Below are 27,716 nucleotides of genomic sequence, written 5' to 3'. Positions count from 1 at the left end.
GGATTTGCCTCTTCCCTTCCCATAGGCCTATGTACTCCCAGTCCCCTAAGAGCGCGTGGAGCTGGCTTAGGGATGGAGGGGCTGAGAGGCCAGTGGGAAGCTATGGTTGGGAGTCAGGGAGCCAGTCCTGGAGTTCTGGGTGTTGGGAGCAGAGGGGCTCTGGGAGACTGCATGAGCAGAGCCTCTCATCTAGAAGCGGTCAGGACCGTGATCCCGGGAGACGTGTACATCCCATCTCCTGCAGGGATGGGGTGGCTCAGCTCCAACTCTGCCCACGTTGGCCTTTGGGGTTCAAGGTGGGGCTGGGGCTGGGCCACCGCATCTCTGCAGGCAGAAACCTGGTATCCCTGAGCCCTTTCCTGTGTCCAGCTCCTTTCTGCCTCACCCCTTGTGGGCACCACCCCTGTGCATGCTGGGGGAGGACCTTGGCTGTGGGTGCTTGCATCTCTGTGTCCCTCTCTTTCCCCTGACCTCTGTCCTCACCTGCGGGAAATGCAGGCCCAGTTGTCCAGGAGCTGTGCTGTGGGTCCCAGGTGTATGAGCAGTGCCTAGTGTGCCTGGGCCTGGCATGGGTATCTCTGCATCTCTGAGCTCCCCAGCTGGACTGGGCACTGTTAACTGAATAGCAAACAGTAAAACTTATCTTCGGTCAGGGAGGTAGTGGACAGAGTCCCCGATTCCTTCCCAGCCTCAGTTTCCTGATCTACCGGTCTCCGAAGAGCTGGGAGGGTGAACAGAGATGAAGCCAACAGAGCTCACCTGCAGCTCAGCCAGCGCCAGGAACTGCTAGTTGTTATTTTTGGTTAATTTTTCCTTGCCTGGGCTTCACTTCTCAGGGTGGGTTGGGAGCGAGAGGCACCGGCCCAGAGTTACAGTGGAGGGGTGGGGCAGTAGAGTCCGGCTGGGAGGCGCAGTGCTGTCCACAGACAGGTTTTCAAAGCTGCACTCTGTAGCCAGGCTGAGGACCCAGAGGCCAGGGCGCTGTGTGCACCCCGCTGGGTGGGGGAGGTCCTGGGCCTGCTCCTCTGGAGTGTTCAGCTTGGAACGCAGCCCTGCCACATGTTGGAGGCAGGTAGGGACCTGGCCCGTTGTGCAACCTGCAGCTGTGCAGGAGAATTCCTCCCAGGGCCCTGGGCTCACCCTGCCCTGGAGTCTGCATTTTTCAGAAAGCTCCGCGGGTACCCTCTCAGTGGGTCAGAGGCTTTGAGGAGGCCAGGGTCTGCGCCCAGGTGTCAGACAAGCCCTGGGGGAGGGCAGCGGAGGGGGTGGGGGGCAGCTCCCTGCCCGCGGGATGGCCGCTGGGCCCAGACTGCCACATAGTAGTGGCAGGGAGGTGCTTCCACGGCACCCTCATTATGGGATCTGGCTCAGGGCTGTCCCAGGCCAGGCCTCCTTTCCCTGGTGACCTGGAAAAGCATGGACCCTGCTGGCATGTCCTTCTCTCCTGCCCCTGCCAGGTGGAGCAGGGTGGGGCCTTTTGGGGAAGCTGCTCCACCCTCACCTGGCTTCCTTGCCCCAGCCCTGCAAGGGAGGGGAGCTGTGTCAGGCTCTTGTAGGTGACTCTCCCTGGGGGGAGCTCTGGGGCCTCGGGCAGGTCACTTCACCAACCGCAGCCTTGCTCTCCTCATCGGTAAAAAGCGGGGAAGAGTTTCTACCTTGGATTTTGGTAAGGGGGAGCCATTGTTTAGCTTCCACTGGAACACACCTGGGATGGCCTTGGGCTGGGGATTGCCTGCTGGCTGGGCTGAGGAGTCAGGAATTGCTGCTTGTGCTTCTGCAATGCCCACCAGGGCTTCCGGGGTATAGAGGGCAGCATGGTCTGCAGGATGGAGGCCCTTCCTGCTGACACAGGAGGCTGGGGAAGGTCTGTGGCTGGAGAAGGTCCGTGCCTTGCCCAAAAGTGTGTCTTACCACCCCTACCTCGAGAGATGCCTCGGTGCACTGAGCACCTACTGTATCCTAGCGCTGTGGTGGCCGTCCTGCTCAGTGGCTCTTGGATTAGCCATCCTTGGCCGCCTGCAGGGGAGGATGAGTGTTCTCACCATTGTCCTGCTGTGGAGGGGAAGGTGACAAGCTTGTCTGGTGGCACCTGTGCCCTCAGAGTGTTGGGAAAGGGCGGTTTTCCCAGGTGGGGCCCCTGCCCCGCCCCAGCCTCGTGCTGCCTGAGGCCCTGCTCAGCCACCACCCTCGATGGCCCTGATAGAAAGTGTCTCCTGACACCTCTGCACCCTGCCTTTCTCCCAGCCTCAGCAGCCCTGGAGGTGGCCCAAGGCCCGTGCCCATGACCCGTGCTGGGCACCCCCAGGAAGCTCAGAGGCCCCCGGGCAGAGCTGGGGAGGCATGAAGGCATAGCCAGGGCGGAAGCAAAACAAAAGAAAAAAATCCACCCCTAAACCCACCCAACCCACACCCTGAATCTCCTTATCTGTGTCTCCGCAGCCTGTTGCAATTGCCTGCTGTGAGTGGGTTGAGAAATTCGATGGAGCAGATAGTTGCCCAGGCACTGAGGCGTCTAGGGCGGTTGGACAGGTTTGGTTCCTGCCCCAGTGGAAGGCCCTTCTCCAGAACCCGGAGCAGAAACCTGGCCAGAGTTCGCTGCTGAGCAGGCTGCAGCCTCCCGCATCCTCACCTGGGCTCCCTGCAGGTTCCTGGGAAAAGGGGACTTTCAGGGCCAGGGACAGGGGATCGCACGGAGCTGATTCACGCCTCGGCCCCTCTGCTGTAGCCGTGTGAAGTCAGGCGCTTCCTGGGCCTCAGATTTCTCATCTGTGCTGGGGATTGGGGGACATGGAGTTGGTGAGATCTGTATGTTCACGAGGACTGTCCACACCACGAGCATAGTGGGAGAATCATGGGTAGAGGGTGGGAGACCCCCAGGCCTGAGTCAGCCCCTCAGAGAGCCGTAGCCCTGGGTTTGAGGCCAAGGGTTCGGCTGTGGTTTGTGCAGTCCCAAGCAGAAAGTTCAGGTCTTTGCTAGGGAATGCCCTGCTTAACCAGTCAGATATGTTACCCAGAACCTTCCAGAACACAAACATGCACCAGAGGTAAGCAGAATTGGCCACCCTCGGGGCAGAGCACCCGGGAAATTACGTGTTCTTAGAAAATTGTGTGTAAATCACAGTTTCTTCATAAGTTTGTTTATTGATTTTTCCCTGGCAACCTTCACACTGTCTGATCCTAGGGTGAGACCATGGGGGTAGTTTACAGCGGACCCCATGGGCAGGGGGAGGAGCCACAGCAGAGGAGGAGGAGGAGAAAGAGGAGGGGGGCAGCATCCCACCTGGGGCCTGGGATGCCCCCACAGAACACAGGAGCATGGGGCAGGGATGGGATGAGAGGCATACACAGTGTGCTCCCCGACACCCCAGCTGCTCGCTGGCCCGAGGGCTGGCTCCTGCAGCACCATCTCCACAGGAGGCTGTGGGCCACTTCTAAGAGGGCTACTGCGAGGTGTGCTGCCCAGGCCCCGGCCACCTGCCGAGGACAGAGCCAGGCCTGAGTCTGTGCGGAACAGACCTGAAATGCCGAGTTCTGCCTGCGCAGTCCCTGGGTCCTCGCTGGTGGACTCTGGCTCACCAGCTGGGAGATGGGCACGAGGCCTCTTGGGCCATGACCAGCCACTTTCCTCCAGCAGCAGGCAGGCAGGCGGGAGCCACAGTGCAGGGCCAACAGGTCTCCCTCAGCCTGGTTTCGGTGGAGATGGAGGGAGGACTTCCTGGGGAAGGTGACAGGGAACATATGGGAAACAGCATATGCAAAGGCCCCAAACTGGGAGAGTTCCGGGGCCTGTACGGGGAGGTCAGGAGCTGAGCCTGTGCAGTCCTCAGAGGCCTTGTGCAGGGTCTGGACTTGGCCCTGTGGGTACCACCCAGGAACTGACAAGGTCTTGTTCCAGAGACTTCCCCAGAGGTCTGGGACTTGCTTTCCAGCTCCTGTGTGGATGCCGTTCCAGCACAGCGGCACTGCCCTAGGCCCTGCCCTCCCCTCCCTGCCCCTCCCTGGTGGTTTGCAGGACTGGGCAGAGCCCCTGGACCCTGCCTGAGACAAGCAGTTTCCAGGGCAGGCCTGGGCCCCGGCTGGGGTCTCTATGGGGTGTGCTGGCTTTGGGAATGTTGGCAGGTCTGAGCCTGGCCTGTGTGTGTGCTGCTTGCTCACGTGGGTGGTGGGGCTGTGGGCAGAAGGCCAGGAGCCCCCCGGGGCCTGCTGCTAGGCTCAGGGGAAGGGCAGGTGGAGCCCTGGGTCCAACAGCCCCACGTGGCAGGGGATTTTCATTAAGCCCTGTGCCCTACTCCTACCCCATGCCTAGTTCTGGGAGGCTCAACAGGGTCCAGGGAGCATTCATGGAACAGCTGCTGGGGACTGCCGTGTGGGAGAGGTCGAGAGGAGGGCCAGGCTGTAGCCAGGGATGGAGGAAGCTTCCAGACCCGCTGTCTGTGAAATTGAGGAAGGCCGAGGTGTTCTTCCTGTTTCTGGGGTCCCCTGCTCACATCTGAGGGCACGGAGGGTGAGATGTAAAGAACACGCATGCCACTGAATAGCTGGGGAAACTGAGGCAGAGCCAGGGCCACCTGCCTTTGAGGTCCTCAGGCGTTGGCTGTGAGATGGGTGTGCTGCTGCCGCCGGCGGCTCTGAAGTGGGCTTCGAAAGCTTTGGAGGCCCCAGAGATAATTATCTGGCAATAACGAGCTAATTAATGGCTGCAGGTGTGCCCCAGCCCACCTCCCCTCCCTTCCCAGGCTCCCTTCTGCCTCGTGCCTCCCACCCTTCCTCATCCCCTCCACCGGGCGCACCCTCATCTCGGCGTGAACATCGGTTCCATAAGTCATCGCATGATTCCCGGGGCACCGTGGCTTTGCCTGCTTGGAAGGTGAGGGTGCCCGCCTGGGGAGGCCTGGAGGGGCTACCCTGACCTCTGGGGAGGGGTGTGACCCACCCCCTGCAGATCAGCCACCTGCATTGTTTTCCCTCCCTCCTCCCTCTGCTGGATAAACAGCACACACTGGGCTGGGCGCGGTGGCTCAAGCCTGTAGTCCCAGCACTTTGGGAGGCCCAGACGGGCGGATCACGAGGTCAAGCGATCGAGACCATCCTGGCTAACACGGTGAAACCCCGTCTCTACTAAAAAAAATACAAAAAACTAGCCGGGAGAGGTGGCGGTCGCCTGTAGTCCCAGCTACTCGGGAGGCTGAGGCAGGAGAATGGCGTAAACCCGGGAGGCGGAGCTTGCAGTGAGCTGAGATCCGGCCACTGCACTCCAGCCCCGGCGACAGAGCGAGACTCCGTCTCAAAAAAAAAAAAAAAAAAAAAAAAATAGCACACACTGGCTGAAGGCAAGAGAAGCGTGGCCCCGGAGTCTGGATGAGCCCTGTGTGGCCCCGGTGGGGTGGGGAGGTGACACCCAGCCCTGCCCCTCCCAGCAAGGATGTGGCATCTCTGTCCTGGAAGGTCCTGGGTAGGCTCTAGGCTCTGGTCGCAGCCTGTTTCCCCAGGGGCTTTGCTCCCGAGATTGTCCTGCCATGCTGGTCAGCCTAGTGGCTCTGGATGGGCCTGGCCTGTGAGGGAATGGGAACAGGGAAGCTTCTGGAGCCGCGGGGGTTCCCGGGCTAGGGTTGTGTGGGACTAGGAGGGGAATGGAGCAGTAACCGGAGGGTGGAGGTGTGGTGCACCCAGTGGACCCACCCGGCACAGATGCCACCATGCTTTCGAGGCCGCCGAGGGGCTCCAGGGCTTTATCTGTGGCTCCCGTGATTGCTCTGTCCTGCCTGGGGTGGGCCAGGATCCCTGGGCAGGGCCTGGAAGCTGCCAGCTGTCCTCGGTAGTCTTGGTGGAGGGCACTGGGCTGGGTGTCTGCCTTCCCTGGAGATTGCACTGCCTGAGCTGGTGACAGGCTGTGGACTGGCCTGTCGGGCGGCAGGTCAGAGCGAGCAGGAAGCACTGGTTCCTTCTCCATTCCCACCCTGCTCATCGCGGGAGCGTGGTGTGCCCAGGTCTGGGCTTGCCTGGCCCCACAGCCTTGCCAATGCTTGGAGTTCTGGGTTCAAGCTCTGTCTCCGTTGTGGCTGCAGGCAAGACCCATCCTTTCCTTGGTCCCGCCATCCACAGCCTCAGTTTCTCTTTCTGAAGGACTGGTATCAGGAGACAGTGTGGGCAGCCAGTGCCCACGTGCCAGCGCCCCTTCCAGCGCACTTGTGTTCAGGTTGCTTGAGGTTACCCACCACTTTCTGGTCTGCAGGAGGCTCTTTTGAAAGTGGCGCACCTTGGCTGCTCAGCCTGGCATTGCATAGGGGACATGGTGGCCACCGGGCCTTCGTGTGTTGGGGGTAAATCCAGGACCTGGGACCACGGAGAGAGGAGTTTGGCTAGAATCTCCTGGAAGAAAGAGTCCCCTTCCAATTCCTGGGGCTCGTTGGATTGCGGGGCTGCCCCCAGGCAGGCCGAAGGTGGGGACCCTGAGGCCTGCCGGTGGGTAGTGGGGAAGCCTGCTGGGAGGAGGCTAGAGCCCTGGGCTCCCTGCAGGGACCCTGAGCCCGGTGCAGGGCGAGGGTTCCGGTGGCCCTCAGAGCTGTGGGTGACTCCTGTCTTTCCCCCTGGCCTGGGGTTCAGGAACCCAGGAGGCCTGGAGAGCTTTTGGTGTGCTGCCATCTCAGAGCCTGGATGTGGCGAGTGCTGCCTCACCCCGGCCCTGCCAGGGATCTTATCTGACGGGCAGGAGCTGGCCCTTCGCTGTCAGACTGGACTTGCCCACGTGCCCTGCCATCTGACTCATCCAGTTAATGCCGTGATCATTTTGCTAATTCCTTCAGCTGATTCTGGAACCTTTTCCGGTTGGGCACTGGGTCTTGGAGCTGGGAGGGAACCTGGAGATCCTTTTCAATGTCCTCATTTCACTGAGGGGTAAACTGAGGCCTCCTGGGAAGCACAATCTTGCCTGCCCTGCCTCCTTCCGGGACCTCCCCTGAGCCCCCAGACCCTCTGTACTGAGGGCCTGCAGTGTGCCCGGCTCCCTGGGCATCTCCTGCGGGGAGGCCCCTTCCAAGGGCCTGCCTTGCCTGCCTGGTGCCGACTCTGTCGTTTCTTTTTGTCTCCCGACTGGACGGCTGGGACAGGGATGGTGGTGGTGGGAAGGTGCGGGTGATAAATGAGGCCGTGAGCACTGAGGTGTTGCATCTCCTGAGACTAAATGCCTCCAACGTGCGCGATTCATCAGGGCCTTCCGCACCGTCAGTGGCCGTCGCCCGTCATTTGCTGGTAATGAGCTTTTTCATACTATAATTTGTGTCTCCTAATTGCCGAACAAGCACCTAATGGCTCTGATTAACATCGGAGGGACTCTGAGCTTCCGTGTTTGGGAGCAGGCCTGTGGCTTCCAGGACCGCCTGCCACCTGCCTGGGGGAGGCAGAATGTTCCGGAACAGTGGCTCAGGGCCTGAGCACCATGAGCCTCCTTCTGGTCTGACCCAGGCAGGGGTTTCAGCGCATGTCCTCAGGGTCCCCATCTGTAGAATGGGGACAGCAGTGTGTTCATGCCCTGGGGGGCCAGGGTATGCGCATTGCTGCGGCTGCACTGGGTTTCTGATGCCGCCGGGCTCCGGTCCTCCCCTCCTGCTGGGCTTGGCAGGGCTGCCACTGGTGGGAGGAGCCCCAGTCTGACTGTCTCCCAGCCTGGAGCTGCCCCCTGGCTTGGCACTGCTCTCTGTGCCTCCGTGTTCTCCCTAGACTGCCTGCTGGCTCTGCCCGCCCTGGGCCTTCTGTGGGGGTTGGGAGGGGACGGGCTCAGAGGAATGAGCAGCGCTTGTCCGGGGCCCAGTGCATGGCCGCTGCTCATGGCAGCCTTTGCCTAGAGCCCTCAGTGGCTCCCCTGTGCCCCTGGGGTAGCTCCCACCAAGCCTTGACCCTGGGCCCCCTCCCTGCCTGGCTGCCTCTCTTTTGAAGGCTGTTGCTCATCCTTCAAGTGCCATCTCTCCCTGGGGTGGCAGGGGCATCTCTTAGGCCCGCCTGGTTGGGCGCCCCTGCAGGCACTCTGCAGCCTGTGTTTCTCCGTTCATGCCACAAACTGTGTTTCCAGCAGCTTGTCCAAGGTCTGGCTTCCCCAGCCCCTGCCAGACCGTGAGCTTCAGGGGTACAGGAGCTGGGTCTGCCTCATGGTCACAGCATGGTGCTGGCATGGCACAGGCCCTCATGGGTTTCATGGAGTGAATAAATGATGGTATTCCTGGGGGCAGAGCCTCCTGGGAGCTGGGCATGGGCTGGGCACGGGGCTGACGGTTAAGTCGTAGATTCCTTCACACCTGCAGACACACGCTGCTGTCTTAGTTGGTGAGACCCAGCAAGGTCTCCGTGAGTGTGCCCAGCTCTGCCCTCCCCACTTTCTATCAGCCCCTCGTATGGTCCTGGTCAGTTCCCGGCTGGGGTGAACACTTGGCTGGTGGCGCTTAGAGGAGGGGACCCACTCGAACAGGGATCCTGCCTGTGTGTGCCCCCATGCCCGAGTCTGCACTGGCCTCACTCCCACAGCATTGTCCCCAGCCTGATGTGCCCGCTGTTAGCAGCCGTCTTGGCTCCAGTTGGAGACCTGAGCTCTGGTTCTGGGTAAATCCTCGCTGTTGTTAATTTGGGGAGGGTGTGGACGGTTGCAAAACAGGACCCCTTTCTCTTGCCACTTCTCCCAGACAGAAGCTAGGAAGTGAGCCTAGGGCGCCAAGTTCAGTAAGTTCACCTTCCCCGGTGGCTGTTGGGTGCCATGTTCTCCTTGTGCCGTGTGCCCTGTGCCTTGTGGGTGCCATGTTCTCCCCATGGGGACCTTTTGGGAGTCGTGGTTAGTGATGGAGGTAACCCAAGTCATGGCCATGGGCGAGGGGGTGGGTTCCTTGTTGCTCTATCCCCTCCCAGTCTGGCATGTGGCAGGGCTGTCGGGCCTCAGAGGTGTCCCCTCACTCAGGGAGCCTGGTGGTGGGCCCTGTCCACACACCCCATTTTCCTGAGCAGCGGGCGGTGGGAAGGCATCCGTTTAGGGAGTCAACTAATTTCGTACCTCTCTGGTTTCTCATCTAAGGCCCAACCCTCACAGGCCTGGTGTGGCACCATGAGCCCAGGCTGCTGGGCATGGTGACCCTCCTCTGCAGGGCAGGGTGTCTGTGGGGCAATTTGCTTCTGTCCTGTTTCTGGGATGGGCCTATACTGCCCTCCAGGGAGGTCCCAAGGGGTGCAGGTGGGCAGGGTTGGCGATGGCAGCTTTGGGCAAGATGGGCACTGTGCCGCACCTGTGCTGCACTGGGTGTGGCTGGCACGGTTCGGCTGCTGTCTGCCTGAGCACCGCCTGTGCTGGCCAGCGTGTCTCCCAGTCCTGGGGACAGCCTTGTGGGAGGCCCCGGCCGTCCTGAGCATGGGGATCCCAGGGCTGGAGGTGTGACGTGAGCACGGCGATCCCGGGGCTGGAGATGTGACCTGGACCTCCTCATCCTGACCTCAGCTCGGGACATGTCACCGTTTCCCCTGGGTTTAGCATTTTTTTGGGGGAAAAGCCTCTCCTAAGAACTATACAGCCAGAAAAAAGAAGAGAAAGGGTTGTGCCAAGAGCCTCGTGGTGGGCATAGCGGGTCCATCGGGTTTCTCCTCTCCCAGCTGCCCCTCCTCCAGCCCATTTTTCCAGACTCCTCCACAACCGTGATGTTGCCCGTCTCTTTTTCCCCCAAATCTCCAGCCGAATGAAGACACTTCCCACTCAGTGGGGTGAGGTCCACAGCGTCACGTGTAAGGTTCAGGCATCAGGGACAAAATACGAAAGCTGCGAGGGGGGAGCCTGTGCCGGGGCGGGAGGGAGGTCCGGCAAACGCCCACTGTGTGGGCATCAGGGCACTGGTGGCTTCAGGGGGCTCTAAGCCCCGGCATATTAAATGGCCTCTGCCCCAGCATTGATGGGCAGCTGACCCTCAGACACTGACCCCAGGAAGGACCTGGGATCGGTGTCTTTGGGAACAATGTCAACAGCAGCCTCTGTGTGGGGCGTCCGGCTGTAGTGGGCTCTGTGTTTGGATGCTCCCAGCAGCCACCAGAGGGCAGCTTGCATCTGTGGGAAACTGAGGCCCAGACAGGCCGGGGCACAATTCTGGTGGGGCCTCACCTGCCCTCCTGGCCTTGGCCCCTGCAGACCCTGTGGCCGCTTCCTGCCAGGGATGTGGATACGGCGGAGCAGACCTGGGTGCTCTGTGGCTCCCAGCTCCCCACACCCCCTAAGTTGGGCTCTTCCGGGCAGGGCTGGGACGGTAACCCTGGGGTGTTCTGGGAGATTGGAGACCCCGTGGGGGGCCATGCTTTGCCCAGCCTGCCACTGCTGACGTTAGGGCTGTCTGGGACCCAGCTGGGTCCCTAGTGTTGGTGGCCGTGGGAGAGGAGCCGGGAGCATGGACTCTGGCATCCCAGGCTGGGGCTGGCCTCCTGGCCCCTGGCTCATGGCCCTGGCTTTGAACATTATATAGATGAGGCCTCACATGGGTCCCTCTCCTTCTGTGTACCGTCTTACATATGAGGAAGGTGAGGCTGGAGAGAGGTATGCCCCATCCAGGTTGCCCAGCCGGTGGGCAGGGCAGGCCCACAGCTTCTGGGGAAAGCGTTTCCCAAGGTGGGGTCTGGTGTTGGCAGGAGGGGGCCGGGTGAGCCAGTGGCTCTGGGGCCGCCACAGAGGTGGCCGTTGCTGGAAGGCTGACGGCATGGCGGGCCCGGGAAAGCCCCTCGTGGGCCGTCTCACGTAGTTCTCTTGAGGGCCCCTGTCTTACAGGTGACACAGAGGTTGAGGGTCACGGCCCCAGCCTGCAGGTGCCCGAGCTGAGAGCCCTCGCCCTCATGGTGGGGCAGCGCGTCCCTGGGTGAGTGACCAGGCGGCCTTGGGTCTCGGGGGAGCTCGGGGAGCGGGGCTCACCTTGCCTGGCCCAGCTGGGATTTGGCAGGTAAGGCTTGCTCCTAAGAGAAGCCGCTTGTGGCGTGTCCTGGAGGGAGACCTGGTGTTCTCAGCTGATGTGTGCGTTTGCTCGTGGGTGGACCCGGCCTCTGCCCCCGCCTCCGCTCGCTGGCTGTGGCCTTGGCTGTGTGGACCAGGCTGGGGCTGCACTGGGGCCTGGGTGGCAGGGGCCGGTCTGCCTGTCCAGTGACTTCTGTGGCTTCTCTGGGGTCCTGGGCTAACCCTCATCAGGCCTGGGACTGGGTGGGGACAGTGAGGACCAGTTTCAGGTCTGTTCTTGGTGGCTGTTAACTCCGGGCTAGATGTAGCCCCGAGGGGCCTGGCAGAGTCTCCGTGGGGCCGGCAGTTGGTGGGTGAGGTGCCCCAGGGGAAGGGAGGGCCAGCCCAGGAGGACCCTCCCATGACCCTCTGGTGGCTTGTCCACCCCACCATTCCTGCTGCCTGGCTCAGGCCTGTCTTGGGGAAGGGTCCTGGGCTGGGATTGGCTGTGGGGAAGGTGCACACAGATGCTCAGCGCAATTATGGCTGCATCTGGTCAGGCGTCCGGCTGAGCAACCTCTAGGAGCCGCCTGCCTTTGCAGGAGCCGTGGGGATCGTGGGACAACATCTGGCGGCTGCCTCCACCCCTCCCTTTTTGAGAGGTGGGACTTGGCATCTTCAGCCTCTCTCGTGCCTCAGTAACAACCTGGGAGAGGTGCTATCCCTGGGTACAGATGAGAAGCTGAGGCTCAGAGGCACCAGGGTCCCAGTGGGAGGCGGCAGAGCCTCTGGTGGCTCTGTGTGGCATGTTCTGGGCTGTGTGTAGGGCCAGGGAGGGTGTCTTCAGTACGGGTGCCTGCTGGGTGGTCTCCCATGTGTGCCCAGGAGGAGCGGCACGGCCTCTCCCTCTGCCCACCCCCCCATGCCTGCCCCCCTACCAGGTCCAGCAGGCGTTGGCACAGGCTCCAGAATTGCACGTGATCTCAGACGGTTCCCAGCTTCCTCCGCAGGGCGGGGCTGCTCCGGTCTCTTACACCAGCGCATCTGCAACTCATTACACTGCAGTGTCAGTGGCAGAGTGGCCTGGCCACGGCGGGCTCCAGGCGGGAGTGGAAGGGTCCCTCTCCGCAGCAGCCACCCCTGGCAAGGGCCTCCAGGTCCCCGGGAGCAGGACTAGGCTGGCCTGGGGAAAGCACTACAGGGCCCAGCCAGGGCTGGGGAAGGGCCCTTCCACCAGTGGGTTTCGGCCTCCTCGTGAGGAGCTGGGTGGGGCCGGAGAAATCAGCTCCCGCCAGCCTGGTCTTCCTGCCTCAGAAGCTGAACCCGGGAAACAGTGTTGATCAGAAAGACTCCACTGAAAAGGAAGTGTGGCACCCCCCCCACCACCTTGCTCCGCATAGGCCACCCTAAGGTCCACAGAGGGACAAGGGTTAGTGTGAGCAGAGACACAGGAGTTGGGGACACCTCCCAGTCAGAAAGTGGTGGAAGGGCGCCAGGCAGGCTGAGTCAGAGATGTCCCTCAGGCTCCTGCTGGGAGAAGGGGCTGGTGGTTCCTGGGCCTGCGTGTCTCCACCCCTGCCCTCCGTGCCACTCTCAGCCTTTGCCCAGCACCAGGCTTATTATCCCATTGGTTAATTGGTTGAGATACGGGTCACCTCCCATAACAGTCACCTTTTTAAGATGTGCAGTTCAGTGGATTTTCATCCACACACTCACACAGCTGCTACTACAGCCAGCTTTTGATTTTCTAAGCATTTCCACCGACGCCAGAAAGAAGCCCCGTGCTCGCTGGAGCCGCTACAGTGCCCCGCCTGACCCCACCAGCCACTCCCCGGCCTGCCGCCTCTGTGGGTCTGCCTGGTCCCGCATTTGTGATTTCCCTCCATCTTCAGAGCAGTCTGGGTGCTGCGCTGGGCAGGGACTGAGTCTGCAGTGGGGGGAGGGCAGTGACCCTGTCCGGGGAGACCCAGCCTTGCTCCCCGGAGCCCACCCTTCCACTGTCTGTGGGGAGAGAAGGACACTGAGCCTGCCTTGGGTTTCTCCTATGTCCCCACATGCAGGAACGATGTGCCAGGGGCCGCTGTGTGCCCTTACCATGGTGATCCCACTTTACAGATGGGAAACTGAGGTTCAGTGGTCGAGGAGCCAGCACCTGGAGCCAGGAGGTGAAACCTTTGGCTCGTGGCCCCTGGGCCAAGCAGTCTGTGCAGTGTGGTGACCCTGGCTGGCTGGGGAGGGTGGGGTGGGCTTCCCTTTGTGGGGGCCTCAACTTGCCTACCTGTGCAGGGGATGTGTGGGGCACCAGGGCCCCCAAGGGGCACAGAGCCTCCTTAGCATCTGCAGCTCTCCCTCGGCTGGGGGGTGCCGGGGTGTCTCGTGGCCCCTTCTGGATCCTCGGGGTTCCTCTCCGACACCTGAGGGCCCGCCCAGCCTGTCTCTGGCAGCCGAAACTGGTTCCTGGGCCCCGGCTCAGCCAGCAGTTTTGTGCTGACCCTGCAGGAACTGCTAATTAAGCTAATAGTTCCCAGAGCTGCTTGACAGCAGCTGATGGTATCGGCCTTGCCGGAGATGCTCGGCCGATAAGCCGCTCCCTGCCTGCTCGGAGTAATTTGTTATTAAACACCACAGCTCGCGCATGCTCTCCGCTCTGGAGGTGCCAGCTTGCAGGGCTGGGAGCCTGTGGCAGCGGGCCTGGGGCTAGGGTCTCCTCAGCCCCCCTCGGGACTCTCTGCCGTGTACCTGTGTCCCTGGAGAGTCCTCTGCAGGGGAGGGAGGCCAGGGCGCTCCCTGATGGATGGATGGTCAATGTCTGGCTCTGGCTCCCCCAGTGCCCCGTGTGCCCAGGGCTCCACTCATGGTCAGCTGACCTTGACAGGCGCAGCCAGGGGCCTGCGAGGCACTGTTCTGTCCAGCGGGCTTGAGGCCCCCTTGGGAAGAAGGGCAGCTGCTCGCTCAGCCCTTGCCGCCCACTCCCGTGGGGCTGGATAGCCCCTGCCGTGGGGGCCACTGGGGCCTTCCCACACTGTGGTGTTCTGGAGATGAGCCCTGCAGGATGAGAGGCTCAGGCAGCAGAAGGCTCCGGAGAGCTGGCTGGCTTTGAGTAGAAAGTCAGGTGTGCTGTTCTGTTAGGGGGTGTGTGTCTGAATGTGTGTATAGGTATGTGTGACTGTAGGTGACTGTGAGTGTGCATGCATGTGGATGTGTGTGACTGGTGTGTGAGGTGTGTGTGTGACTATGAGGATGTATGTGTGAGTATATGTGAGTGTGTGTGGGTGTATGTCTTCATGCTATGTGTGGGTGTGACTGGGTGAGTGTGGATATGTGTGTGACTGAATGTGTTTGGATGTGTGTGACTGTGCGTGTGAGTAGATGTGTGGGTGTACTGTGCATATGTGTGACTGCGTGTGTGTGTGTGAGTGCAGGGGTTTTGTGTGTGTGTATGGGGGTTGTGTGTGAGTGGGGATTGTGTGAGTGTGGGGGTTGTGTGTGTGTGGGTTATGTGTGAGTGAGGTTGTGTATGAGTGTGGGGGTTATGTGTTAGTACAGGGATTGTGTGTGAGTAGAGGAGTTATGTGTGTGTGGATTATGTGTGAGTGTGGAGGTTGTGTGTGTGGGTTGTGTGCGTGAGTATGGGGATTTTGTGTGTGTGTGGGGGTTATATGTGTGTGAGTGTGGGGTTTATGTGTGTGGGGGGGTTGTGAGTGCGGCAGTTATGTGTGTGTGGGTTGTGTGTGTATGGGGGTTGCGTGTGTGAGTATGGGGGTTGCGTGTGTGTGTGGGTTATGTGTGTTGGAGATTGCAGCTGTTGTGCCTCCAGGGGCCTCTTGGATACTTGTCACCCGTTCCCTGTGAGCTCTCCACACTCCCATCTTTGTGTCCCCTCCAGCCCCACCCAGGGCCTCCTCCCTGTGGGCTTGGGAGTCATGGGCCTGGGTTCGAGGTGCGACCTGCTCGGTAGCCTTGGGCAGGCCCCGGCGTGTTGAGGCCTCTTGGGGATCCTGTCCCAGAGCTGCCTTGGTGCACCCTCCCACAGCCTTACATTCGGAGGCGGAGGCGTGGGAGGAGAGGCTGAGTCTGGAGGTCCCCTCCTAGTTCAAGACTTTCTGTAACCTGAAACTTTACAGACTCCATTTACACAGTCCGGTGTGTGCGGGTGCGTGAGCCCGGCATGTGTACTGTGTACGCACACGTGGGAGCTCACCGTGGACTCTGTCTCCCGCCCAGTGGGATGAGCAGGGTGTGCTCAGAGCCCCGTGCACGGAGGAAAGCACAGCCCGTTTCCCTTTGCTGGGTTGGATTCATAGTGGGGTGCTGGGGGCTCCCAGACAGGTGGGAACGGGGGCCCACTGCCTAACTCCCCAGGACCCAGCTGGGATCTGGTCTTTGGTCTTCTGGTGTCCCAAGTTGGAAGGACAACGGTCTGTCCCACGGCTATGCCTTTGAGGAGCCCCGAAGGCCTTGTGGGGTGGTGTCCATCACATGGGCCGTGGGGGAGCACACACTCTGAGTTTGAGCACTGGCTCCACCGCCGATTGGCAGTGTGACCTCGGACAGTGCTGCACTGAGCTTGAGAGGGCTGTCTGCCCTCACCGTGCCCACTGCTGGGAGCTGCCCGGCTGGCTCTAAGGCCTTTCTTCTCCCTGTGTCCAGACGGGGCCCCTCACCTCGGGACCCCAAATTACTTTCTTCTTTGTGCACTGGTTTACTTTGTCTCTCCCCGTGGGGCATCACCTCTACAGGACGAGGGCCAGGCCTTTGCCCGGTAGATGAAGGGCTCATGGTGACCCCCTCGTTTGGGATTCTGTAGCTCTGTTGGAGCAGCCTGGCCATGCGAGGGCCTTTCAGAGTTTCAGAGTGCTGCCTGAGATGTGACCTCCCTGGTCGTCCTTCCTCACCACCCGCAAGCTGTCCCCGTGTGCTGGCTGGGCCCTGGGCTGCAGGCTGGGGCCAGGGAGATCTGGACAGAAGCATCCACCCCTTGCAGCTCACGGTGTGGTGGGACCCAGTGGGCCTTGTGCACAGCTGAGCTCAGACCGCAGAGGGTCTGGGGTTGGAGGCGGCAGGAACACGATGCGTGCCCTCACTCTAGGAGAGAACGCTGCCAGGAGAAGGGTGGCTGGCCCGGTTGGTAGCTGCTGAGAGGCTGTCGCGGAAGGTGGGTGGTCAGCAGAGAGTACAGTCTCTCTTCTTCCACTGGGTCCCACCTGAGGGAGTGGCAGGAGCTGGAGGGCCTGGGGAAGAGGCCACATCAGCTTTACTTGAGGGCTGAGTGCCAAAGACAGTGTGGGGAGCCCTGGGCTGGCAGGTGGGTCACCCTCGCTCTGGGACACGCTCAGCGCCCTGGAGAGGGGTTTGCATCCGAAGCTGATCCCGCTTCCCCGTCACATTCCCACCCGGTTACAAAAGTCTTCCCTCCCACCGGCCTTGTGGGGGCTGCTGGGGCTCGGGGCTGAGTGGGGTCCTTGCGGCCTGTCTCTTCTGACGTGTGGCTTTGGAAAAGTCCCTTGGTCCCCCAGGCCTCTGTGTCCTTTGCCATGAGGGCTCAGGGTACCAGTCGTCTAGAGTCAGATGCCCCTGGGCAGCCGCCACTGTCTCTGGTTCCCCTGCTGTTTTTGCTTCACATTCAGGCAGGGCCTGTGCAGCCCTGGCTACGAGCCCAGTTTGGTGTGGGGCTTGGCGGGGCTGCTGTGTGCCCGGCGAGGGCCAGCTGGGCTGAACTTCTCCCCCAATGCCGATGGGGACCAGACTTTTTGGGGCACGTTCTCTTTCCATAACATGATCTCCCCTAGGCCTCGCCCCTCACAAGCTGGCAGAGAACTCTCGCCCCATTTCATGGCCGTGGCACTGGTGGCTTGGGGCAGGGCCTGGAGGCCGGCTCTTGGGCTGGTGCCTCTGGTTCACTGGGCCTATGGCCTGGCCCTTGGGGTATGGAGAACAGGCCCGGGGGTGGCGTGCGCTCCCTTGAAGTGGTCCGTCCTTGTCTCTGCCTGTCCTGAGGATGAGGGTCATCACCTGAGTCGGGGCCGCAGGGCAGCCATGGGTGCGTGAGTGCAGGGCCGGGCCTGTCTTCCCCGGGCAGCGTGGCAGGTGGCTGGGCCAAGATGGCTGTGGCCCCTTCCTGGGCGCTGCTGCGTGTTGAAACCCGTCTGTGACGTGGCCAGCAGTGTTGAAATAAGGGCCTGTGCATTTCCCAACATCCTGCCAGCCTGGTGGAGGACTGGGTGCCAGGCCCAGCCTGGGCCTCCCTTGTGGGGTGCTCGGGCCCCACTTCCCTCCCTGGGGAGGGGAGGAGAGGCCACTTCGAGGGATTGACGTCAAGGCAGGTGACAGGAGTCTGGGCCCACGCGATTTTTGCTACTTCCCCATTTTATGGAGGGGAAACTGAGGTGTGGGGAGGGGTGAGGATGAGGTTTGAAGCCAGGCCATCCAGTCTCAGTGCCGCTTGTAGACGCAGAAGGGTGTGGGGAGGGAGAGAGAGAGCCAGGTAGGCCAAGGGCGCCTACCAGTATGGCAGGATGCACACGCCCACTGGGGAGGTGGGGGCCGTGGCCAGGGCCCCAGCCGAGGTCCGCCTGGACGCTGGCTTTGCTGCTTGGGGCTGGAGCATGGACCCGTCCTGGGCTGAGTATGGGAGATGGGGTGGAGTGGGGGCCTCGGGTGAGTGTCCCTCTTCCTTTGGCTGGAGGAGGCCTGGCCCTGGGACTGTCCCGTGAGGGGAGACAGTGGTTGGCCCCGTTGGCGGAATTGATTTGTTATCACTGGGTTCCAGGCACACCGCTTAGAGGGCATCACGGAGGCCTCTCCGTCACCTTAGAGGGCATCACGGAGGCCTCCCCATCATCTTACGGGGTGGGTGTTATTAGGCTTAGTTTAGAGGATGAGATAGGATCAGAGAGGCCCACTGACCCACCTGGGGGCCCCCAGCAGGCAGGGGAACTCTGTCCGGGTGCTGGACTGTGAGGCCCTGTTCTGCCCGGGACTCTACCACCTCAGAGGGTGGCAGCAGAGGGCCCAGCGGGGTGTGTGCTTCTGTGGGGCAGGCCAGTCCTGGCTCTGCCCTTGTAGGCTGTGTGACCCCAGCCGGTGGCTCAGGCTCTCTGGTCTGGCCTGGACGCGGAGCTGCTTGAGGTCTGGAATCTGGCTCTCTGGTGAAGGGGCAGCAGGAGAGGGACTGAGACCGCCTTCTCGGTTGCAGAGCTGCCGTAGGCCAGACCCTCCTGCCTGCTGGGTGGGGCCTGGCATTCCAGGAACCTGTGGCCAAGCCTGCCCTGGGCTGTGGCGTCTGCCCCGGGTTCATCAGCAGGGGAGGGGCCCTGGAGACCAGTCCGTTATGGATGAGGAAGCAGGCGCCCAGAGAGGGTGAGGAGCTGGGCTGGGCCACACAGCCAGGCTGCCACAGAGCCGGAGGCCATCAGGAGCCATGCTTTCTGGTAAGGCGGAAGTGTCTGGGGCCAGGGCGGGACGAAGGACTCCGGTCCCAGAGAGCAGCCTTTGGTGCTGTTCCTTGGGCTAGGAATGGCAGTGACAGGAAGGGCATGGCCACCGAGATGTGCTCAGTTATGGGCACCTGCTGCCTGCCAGGAACTGTGGTCCATGTCTGACTGTCTTTAGCAGCTGTGTGCCCGCTGTGTGCCGGGCCCCGCGCTCAGCCCTTCTTATGTGTGGTCTCCAACCCTGCATGTTCCCAGGCCGTTGGCCCATTTTCCAGATGAGAATTCTGCAGTCCAGAGAAGCAGCATTGTGTGCTGCAGTCCTTGGCTAGGAGGTGGTGGGGCTGTTTTGGACCCAGATCTTCCTGTCTTCTGGTGCCAGGGGTCCCCATCGTCTGTCTGTCACCCTCCCTGGCCCTACCTTCCTCATGGTAGACATGTGTGCAGGTCTGTCCCATCCCTCAGCTATCCACAGAAAGGCCAGGGGTTGGCATGGGAAGGTGTCGGAGCCTCCTGGGTTGTAGCTGGAGGGAGGTGAGTGGCACCTCCTACAGGAAGCCCTCCTTGATGTCTCTTCCCCCTTGCCGCATTACCAGCCGATAGCCATTGGGCTCCTGGAAAAGGCTGTCTTCTGACTCTGGACTGGGTGCCCCTGGGCAGGGCCCACCTTTGTTTTCTAATTTAATTTAATTAAAATTGTAAAAATTAGAGACAGGGTCTTGCTTTGTTGCCCAGGCTAGACGTGAACTCCTGGGGTCAAGTGGTTCTCCTGCCCTGGTCTCTCGGGTAGTGGGGACTTCGGGAGTGCACCACCTCACCTGGCCTCCCAGCCTGGTTTTTCTCTGCCTGTTCCTAGCCCTGGGTTTGATGGGGAAGCAGTCGCCTGATGGGCAGGTACTCTCTGAGTAGTGCATGAAGGTGGCTGTCCAGGTGGCTATCTGTGGTGTCGGTTAGTCCTCACGGCTTCCAGGAGTTAAAGGCAAGAGCGCCATCCCCTTTCTGAGGACAAGGACATTTAGACCCAGCGAGGCTGAGTCAGATGCCCAAGGCCCTGCCCAGCCGTGAGCGATGCAGCCAGGACTCAAACCCGGATCCTCAGGCAGCGGCCGCTGTGCCCCAGTGGAGCTTGAGCCTGGGCGGTGGTTGGCACTCACCACCTGTGGGATGGATGAGGAAAGGCCAGCCTGATGGTCACTGCCACTTCCCTAGTGTGGGCTGCACCCGGCCTGAGGGTGGCTCTGGTCCCTAGCTGTCCTGAGGGGTAAGGGGGTGAATTGCAGGCTACCCTCCTGGTGTGGGCTGCGCTGGATCCCGGCCCTCAGCCCACGCCCGGGGCCACTTTTTCCACAGGCTGTGGCTTGAGGGAGGCCCCCAGGGCACCTCCCCGCTCCAGTCTTCCTCCCAGACCAAACCCCCACAACCTCCACATGTTTAGCCCTGAGAAAGTGCCTTTCCCTCTGCCTCCCCAGAGAGCAGCCAGGCCAGCGGCTGCCTGGGGAGGTGTAGAAAGTGGGTGGCAAAATTTAGACCTTTTGCCTCCCGGCGACTTCCCTCTTCAGTTTCATTTCTACGAAAGAGGAGATAGAGGCTCAGAGAGGTTGTCTAACCTGCTTGGGGAAGCACAGCGTGGCTAGTGCCTTGTGTTACTGCTTGGGTCTCCTTGAAACTTGGCACCTGCTTGGCTAGTTCTTAAGGACTGCGGAGACTCCTGCAGCCGGCGCCGACCTGGTCCCGCTATCCTGTAGGTCTGTACTTGGCACCTGCTATGTGCCAGGCACTGGCCAGGGCCCAGGCTTTCACAATGGAGTGGCCATGGCGCTATCCTCAGTAGCCCTCAGCCTTGGCACCCAGGGTGAGGGGCTGGCTGTGCCCTGCACTGTTCTTGAGTGGGTAGGTAGGAGATGAGACCCCTACCCCAACTGGGAGACTCTGGGAAGGCTTCCTGGAGGAGGTGTTACATAAAACGGAGCCATGCTGGAGTGAGCCAGGAAACAGGTGGAGGAGTTTCAGGCCCAGGGAACAGCATGTTCAAGGCTAGAGGCGAGAGAGCCTGACATGTTCCTGGAATGACCCAAGGCTGGGGGCAGAGAGCAGGCCAGGCCAGAGCACGGGTCACTGTGGGGAGGTGGGAGCTGCCTGCTGCCTTCCTGGCCTGGTGCCGATGGTTGTGGCTGGCTGGGCACCCCAGGAAACCTTCCTGCCTCCAGAATTGCAGTGGCTTCTGGGGTCTGGGAGAGGGGCGATCTTCATGGAGGGCGCCCAAGGGCTCCTGGGTGCGCTGTGGACACTGCGAACAGTTGCTCCAGGCAGTGGGCAGGGGATTCCAGGCAGGTCCTGGCCCAGAATAAACCCTGGTTCATCTGAGGGTCAGCCCAGAGACCATGTGTGGATGATTGGCCTGGCAGGAGATCTGGGAGTGACGCTGGGTCGGCCATCTAGTTTTACAGCCGGGTACACGGGCCAAGGCCAGCGGGCAGCCTGGGGTGGCCAGCAGGTGGGCCTGGGGCCGGCAGCTCTGGGCCCTGCGTGGGTTCTCAGGGCTCGAGGAGAAGCCTGAGGGCTGGGGCAGGGGCGCTTTGGAAGCAGCCACTCCCTGGTGCAGAGCAGGAGGCCTGGCTTCTGGCAGGAGAGGATTCTCGGTGTGAGTTTGTGTTAGTGGCTGGGGGGTTGCTGAGAGTCTATAAAATACTCCCCAAAACAAACACAAACACCTCGCGTCCTGCAACTCAATGGCAGAGGCCACTCAGAGAAAACAAGCTGCTGCCCATCCTCCCTCCCTCCCTCTGCTCCTCACCCCACCCCCCAACCCCCGCCATGCTCACAGCCTGCTGGTCTCCCTTCTCCGCATGTGGGCAGATCATAGCAAGCCTTGCTAGTTATTAATTTTTTAAAAAGAAAAATGGGATTCAGATTTGTGTTTCCTATCAAAGTTGGTATCTTCCTTAGGAAGGAAGGCCCCCTCCCGCCGGCCCCACTGGTTGGGGCGGAAGAAGGCGGCCCCTCTGTGGGTGCAGCCAGGCCTTCTCGTGGAGGCCCAGAGGGGCGCCCTCAGCCACAGAGCCTACCCGTGCCAGCCGTCGCACCTTGCAGTGCCCAGGGTTGTGGGAGTCTAGGAGCTTTGGTGCCTGGAGGGGTGCGTTTGTGTGCATGTGTGTGTGCCCCGTGCTCTGACCTGTGCGTGTGCCTGCGTGCCCCGTCCACACCACTCCCATCTATGCTGTCTCCCTCCCCCCAGGGGGCAGAGGTCCCTACAGTGCCCCAACCATAGCTCCCACTGCTGCCCTGCCCCACCCTCTGTTCTCTCTCCTCCCCCGCCGCCCCCCACACTCTGCTCAGGCAGCCTTGGGCTCATGATGGGACAGCCAGGCCAGCTGCGTGGCCTCGGCCAGGGCGACCTTTGTGTGTTGGAGCCTTGCCGTGTTCTCTGTCTATAGAAGGTGATGCTTAGGGAGCTTTCAGAGAACCAGTGAGACCCGTGCTGGCTGGCGCATCTCGGGTGCTCCGCACGTGGGCAGCACCCTCCCTGGCTGTGTTCATGGGGGCAACTGGGCACTGGGCATGGAAATGAAAGCGTGGTAGGGAGGGACCTCCTGGCTCCTTGCAGCTAAGACCCGTCAGGGACGCAGCCCTAGGGATCTGGCTGGGCCTGTGGGCTGCAGGGGCTCAGGAGGGAGGGAAGGGGCATGGTGAGGGCACCTTGGGCGTCGAGTCTCGGAGGGAGTGCAGGAAGCATCTCCTTACTTGTGGCGGGCAGTGGGCGGGCTGACCTCTGGGCCATGTGTTCACCGGCTGAGTGTGCGCCTGTGTGCCCTGACTCCATGCCCGCCCCCATCACTGTCCCTGACCCATCAGCCGGGTTTTCCTGGCAGCCCTGTGGCTGGTGGCCTAGGGGCCGTCCCGTGAGGGGCTGGCACTGGGAGTGGGGACCTAGCCAGTCTTGCTCAACCTTTGGGGATGGAGCCCCAAGCTCGCTGCATCCGTGCTGCGTACTGAGGTCACCCATTCTCACCCTCTCCGTGCTCTGAGTTCATTTCTGGGGGCCTCTGGCAGTGTTGGGGTTGCTGGTCTTGGCCAGCCCCAGGGGTGTTGGATCCTTGATGGCGAGCTGGCTGCCCTCCCTGGGCCACGTGCTGTCCCACATGGCGTTGTCCCCATCACTGCCTGACCAAGGGCAGGTGGCCAGGAGCATGCGAGGCCCGGAGCATGGAAGGGGCCCCCCAGTGTCCAGCACAGTTGAGGGGCTGGGCCCTCCTTAGAACTCAACCCTGCGTGTGCTGGCATCATCGCTCGGGAAGGCATGCGTGTCCTTCCTGCGCAGCTGGGTGAAGTCTCCATGTGTGTGTGCCCTGTAGCCGGCACTCCCACACCCCCGGCTCCCACAACCCCTCGGAGGTGACCGCTGTCCCAGCTTCCCTCTCCGGGACCACTTCGGTCTCTTCTTGGCCTTTGTGAAAACAGAGGTCAATTTGGATGTGGGGGTCAGGGAGGAGCACTCTGCTCTTGCAGAGATTTAACATTTTTATTCCAGCCTCCAGCTTTGGCCCGATTTTCACCTTCTGTGTGTGCATTTTGATCTGTCACATTCTCCTGTTCTGCACACCGGCTTCTGTCCCCAGGAAGCCATCTTGCCGCCCCCCCCCCCCCCCCGCAACCTCCATCAGAGCCAGTATGGGGGACATTGCATGAGCTGATGGGGTACTGAGCGGGAACCCTCCTGCTCTGCCCCCCTTGGAGGGGCTGTGAGAGTCCAGGTGTGTGGCGGAAGGGCCCAGCTGGGGCAGGTGGTGTGCAGCTCAGCGTCGGCCAACCTGAGAATCCAGGTGTGTGCGGAAGGGAGCTGGGGCAGGTGATGGGCAGCTCAGCGTCGGCCAACCTGAGAATCCAGGTGTGTGCAGAAGGGAGCTGGGGCAGGTGATGGGCAGCTCAGCATTGGCCGATCCTAGGCCTGTCCCTGAGAATCCAGGTGTGTGCAGAAGGGAGCTGGGGCAGGTGATGGGCAGCTCAGCATTGTCCAACCTGAGAATCCAGGTGTGTGCAGAAGGGAGCTGGGGCAGGTGATGGGCAGCTCAGCATGGCCGATCCCAGGCTGTCCCTGAGAATCCAGGTGTGTGCGGAAGGGAGCTGGGGCAGGTGATGGGCAGCTCAGCATTGACCTACCTGAGAATCCAGGTGTGTGTGGAAGGGAGCTGGGGCAGGTGATGGGCAGCTCAGCGTCGGCCAACCTGAGAATCCAGGTGTGTGCGGAAGGGAGCTGGGGCAGGTGATGGGCAGCTCAGCATTGGCCAACCTGAGAATCCAGGTGTGTGTGGAAGGGAGCTGGGGCAGGTGATGGGCAGCTCAGCATTGGCCGATCCCAGGCCTGTCCCTGAGAATCCAGGTGTGTGCGGAAGGGAGCTGGGGCAGGTGATGGGCAGCTCAGCATTGACCTACCTGAGAATCCAGGTGTGTGTGGAAGGGAGCTGGGGCAGGTGATGGGCAGCTCAGCGTCGGCCAACCTGAGAATCCAGGTGTGTGCGGAAGGGAGCTGGGGCAGGTGATGGGCAGCTCAGCATTGGCCAACCTGAGAATCCAGGTGTGTGCAGAAGGGAACTGGGGCAGGTGATGGGCAGCTCAGCATTGGCCAACCTGAGAATCCAGGTGTGTGCGGAAGGGAGCTGGGGCAGGTGATGGGCAGCTCAGCATTGGCCGATCCCAGGCCTGTCCCTGAGAATCCAGGTGTGTGCGGAAGGGAGCTGGGGCAGGTGATGGGCAGCTCAGCATTGGCCGATCCCAGGCCTGTCCCTGAGAATCCAGGTGTGTGTGGAAGGGAGCTGGGGCAGGTGATGGGCAGCTCAGCATTGACCAACCTGAGAATCCAGGTGTGTGTGGAAGGGAGCTGGGGCCGGCCTGGCCCTCGTTCTGTCCTCCTGGAGTAGTGGCCGTGGGGGTGGATGGTGGTGCCCTGGGCGGTGAGCAGGTTTCACGGTGACTGTGGCTGGGAACGAGGAGCCAGCTTGGCAGGAAGCTGGTAGCCACCCAGGGTTCTGGGCAGGGCTGGGGCAGAGGGTACAGGCAAGGCACAGAGCTCCGGGGGTGCCAGGCCACCCTGGCTGCTTCCTGGGAGATGAGTTCCTGGCTGGATGCCGTCATCCTAGGCAGATAGGCGAGTTCTCCGTCGGTCAGGTTGGCGTTGGGGAGCCAGGCCAGTGCCAGTGTTGCTGCCGTCACCTGAAGGTGTGTGTACCGGCCAGCGCCTGTGCGTGGAGTCCTTACCACTGTGCGGTGTAACCCTTGCCACCCAAGAGGGCTGTGGCCATCTGCATCCAGAACGCAGATGGTGAGCAGAGCCAGCCTGGTCCCAAAGGGTCCCGTGGCCTGGAGGCGAATGTGGATGCTTGTTGGTTTATTTGCTTAGAGGCAGGCTCCTGGGTGCTGAGGGAACAGGCTCTGGCCCCTGTCACCTGTCCCAAGGAGCAGTGCCTGGGGCACGTAACGAAGTGGTGGCCCTCCTTGCCCCTGCCAGCCTCAGGACTGTGGCCATTAGGCTGGGTCGGCCACTCAGAGTCACAGGAGGGGTGGGTAGGGAGCGCTGACCCCGGGCCGCGGGTGCTATCCGGTTGCTTCCAGAGGCAGCCTGGAGTTGGGGTTTGCCGAGGGAGCAGACCCCAGGCTGTGAAGCACCCCAGCCTTGCAGGGCTGCCTGCAGGAGTCCAGGCAGCCTCGGGAGCGGCCTCTGGAGCCTGGAGGGCAGGAGCCAGGCCATCCCTGGCTGTGACTTTGTTTTCTTTCCTCAAGTCAGATTGTCCTGCTTCATCCTGCGCCCGGAAGAGAGGTCCTGCCGCTGTCCGCGGGTGGGGACGCACGTCTCTTGCCTTCCCTCCTTGTGGGTGGGGACGCACGTCTCTTGCCTTCCCTCCTTGTGGGTGGGGGTGGACCTCAGCCGCACCCATTTGTCAGTCAGCAAACGCAGCTCCTGCCGGGTCACCTGCTTACCAGCTGAGCTCCTGGATGCAGCCCAGCCTGTGGGGCCCACCCGGCTCCTCCAGCCCTATAGCTCATCCCCACCACACCTCCTCTGCACAGCAGGACCCGGAATTACGCTGTTCTCGGTTGGACCTGCTTGTCCGTGCTTAGCTGGGCCTTTCCTGATCCCTGTGGGCTCCCCGAGGGCGGGGCTCAGGCCTGCCCCGTCAGCAACAGCTGTTGCCAAGGGCACAGATGCCCTGTGCGTGGGGTGGAGATGAAGGAGGGCCGGGAGCTCCGTGACAGACAGTGGGAGGGGAGGCTGTCTGTCCTGTGCTGAGCTGCTTCTGGGGCACCCTGAGACAGGGTCTCCCTTCACTTCCTGGCCATCCAAAGCATCTGTGTCTGTGTCCAGGAAGTGGAGGAGGGCCCCTAGGACTGAGTCGCTGCCCATCACTGACCGTCTGTGGCAGGCACTGCCAGTGGCTGTGGCCCAGGGTTTTGGTGGGTCTCCCTCATCAGGGCCTTGCTCCAGGCCTTAGACAACGCTCCTAAGCTCCCTGACAGCCACAGGGTCTCACCCTCCTGCTCCAGACCCTCTCTGACACCCCACCCGCTGTGGTCCTGGGAGGTAGCAGGACAGCCGCAGCGTACAGATGAGAAGACCTTCGGCCCAGCCTGGGCGGATGCGTGGGTCCAACTCAGCCCCTCTGTGCCTGTGGTCTGTAGGGACCTGGACCCAGCTGCCCCTAAGGATGGAGCTCAACCTTCCCCAGCTCCAACCCTGGGGCCTTGTGTGAGAGGGGCAGTGGCCCTGGGATCTGGCCTTGGCGGCTCCAGCCCCCTCTCCAGTACAGCAGAGCCTGGAGGCATGCTGGTCTCTCCGTTGGAGACTCAGGCCTTCCAGCCTGCTTCCCCTGGAGGGCGGGAAGGCCTTGGGGCTGTCAGAGCTTCAGGATTAGGGACTCCAGCCCAGCAGGGGCTGCCTTTTCTGTGCTCCCTGCCTGAGCACAACCTTCCTGCCCTCTCCCCTGCAGCCCCTCTGTTGCTGTGGTCGGTCATGCCACCTGAGGGCCCAGTGTGGCCTTGGCACTACCACCGTCCACCAGCGGCAAGTCTGGGCAGGTGCGTGTGTTGGGGGTGGCCGTCCGTGGTGTAGGCCGGAGGTGGCGTGCGAGCCCTGTGAGTCACACCGATCCCAGGAGGGGAGCGGGGGTGGCCAGGGCACTGTGAGCTGGTGTGCTGAGGCTGGCCTGCCCATGGCTTGGCCTGGGGGCAGGGGTGGGGTAGGGTCCCGCCTGGGTTCTCCTGGAGAACCTGGGTCAGGAGCCAGGAGCCAGATCAGGGCTGCGGGCTTTGCGTGGGGTCGGATGGGGGCTGGGGAGGCCGTGAGAAGTGAGGAGCCTCCCATGAGCCAGTGGTTGCAAGGAGCAAATACCGCCTCGCAGGTGGGCGGCCCCCTGGGAGGAGGCTGCAGGCCGGGAGGTAGACAGGATGGGCCCCTCAGTGTGATGGTTGGGGTGTCTGGGGACGGTACCTGGGAAGGGTTGCTGAGCCAGTGCCGTGGGGTCCCTGCTGTCTGTGGCTGCCTTTGTGGCCAGGCCTCGGCCCTCCTGTTGCTGCCCCACGACACCTGGCTGTGGGTTGTCCCAGCTCCTAGGCCAGGTGGGGAGTGAAGCTGGCCACCGAGCCTCATGGAACACCTTTGCAGTTCCTTGGCACCCAGGTCTGGCCCAGGTCTGAGGCCAGAGGAAAGGCCTCCTCCAGAATCCAGGGCTGCCTGTCCTGAGGTCGGGGGCTTTGAGCTATCGGCACCTCCTACCCATGGCCGGATCCCCCACTGTCCATCTGCAGTAGAGACAGCAGAGCCCCCGGGAACCCTTCCCAGCAGCTGAGGGTTCAGGGGGTGCCCCTCACTATACCAGGGAAATGTGGCCCCAGGGGGGCAGGAGGTGCAGGACCTGGTCAGACAGAGACTGAGTCTGAACCCAGAGGGGCCTCGGGCCAGCTCCATGATCCAGACAAGGGGTTTTCCTTCTCTGAGCCGCTGCTGCTGTCAGAGCCTGCAGTGGGCACTGATTTGAAGGACAGACATGGGCTGGGAAGGTTGAGGGAGGCCCTGGAGAGGGGCACCCTGGGGAGGGAGATCTTGGAGCTGCAGAGGCTTTGAAGAGGCAGGGGTGTGGGAGTGCGCAGCCAAGGTGCCCAGCCTGGGCTGGGTCCTGGGACCAGGGGTGTGGCTGGTCTCACCTGTTGGTAGAGCGCTGTCCGGAGGAGTTGAGCTCAGACCTTAGCACTGACAGCGCTGGGGCAGAGTGCTGAGAGGGGCTCTCTCAGGGCTGTCTCTCAGGGCTGGGCCCTGTTGGATCTTCTAACTGTCTGAGCAGGAGAGGGAAGGCTTCCTGGAGGAG

The 27,716-nt window shown here is 61.9% G+C and overlaps 1 protein-coding gene across 3 annotated transcripts in view; it reads left to right on the top strand.

Annotated features, from left to right (window-relative positions):
* Positions 1 to 27,716, top strand: part of RXRA (retinoid X receptor alpha) — a 119,778-nt gene that overhangs the window by 28,717 nt on the left and 63,345 nt on the right. The window contains exon 1 of one of the 3 annotated variants that reach the window (XM_033238623.1): positions 17,166 to 17,252. The exons of 1 other annotated variant lie outside the window; for it this stretch is intronic. Coding sequence is in view for 1 of the 2 variants with exons in the window: in XM_033238621.1 (XP_033094512.1) it covers positions 18,354 to 18,363 (10 nt within the window). In the remaining variant the exon portion in view is untranslated. Of the gene's footprint in view, positions 1 to 17,165; positions 17,253 to 18,236; positions 18,364 to 27,716 lie in introns of those variants that run through there. One more of the 3 variants, XM_033238621.1, reaches the window with a different exon arrangement.

Source organism: Trachypithecus francoisi, unplaced genomic scaffold, assembly GCF_009764315.1.
Source record: "Trachypithecus francoisi isolate TF-2019V2 unplaced genomic scaffold, Tfra_2.0 Lachesis_group16, whole genome shotgun sequence".
NCBI classification, from domain to species: domain Eukaryota; kingdom Metazoa; phylum Chordata; class Mammalia; order Primates; family Cercopithecidae; genus Trachypithecus; species Trachypithecus francoisi.
Note: the sequence above shows the minus strand (reverse complement) of the source record. Positions and strands in the feature narration are given on the sequence as shown.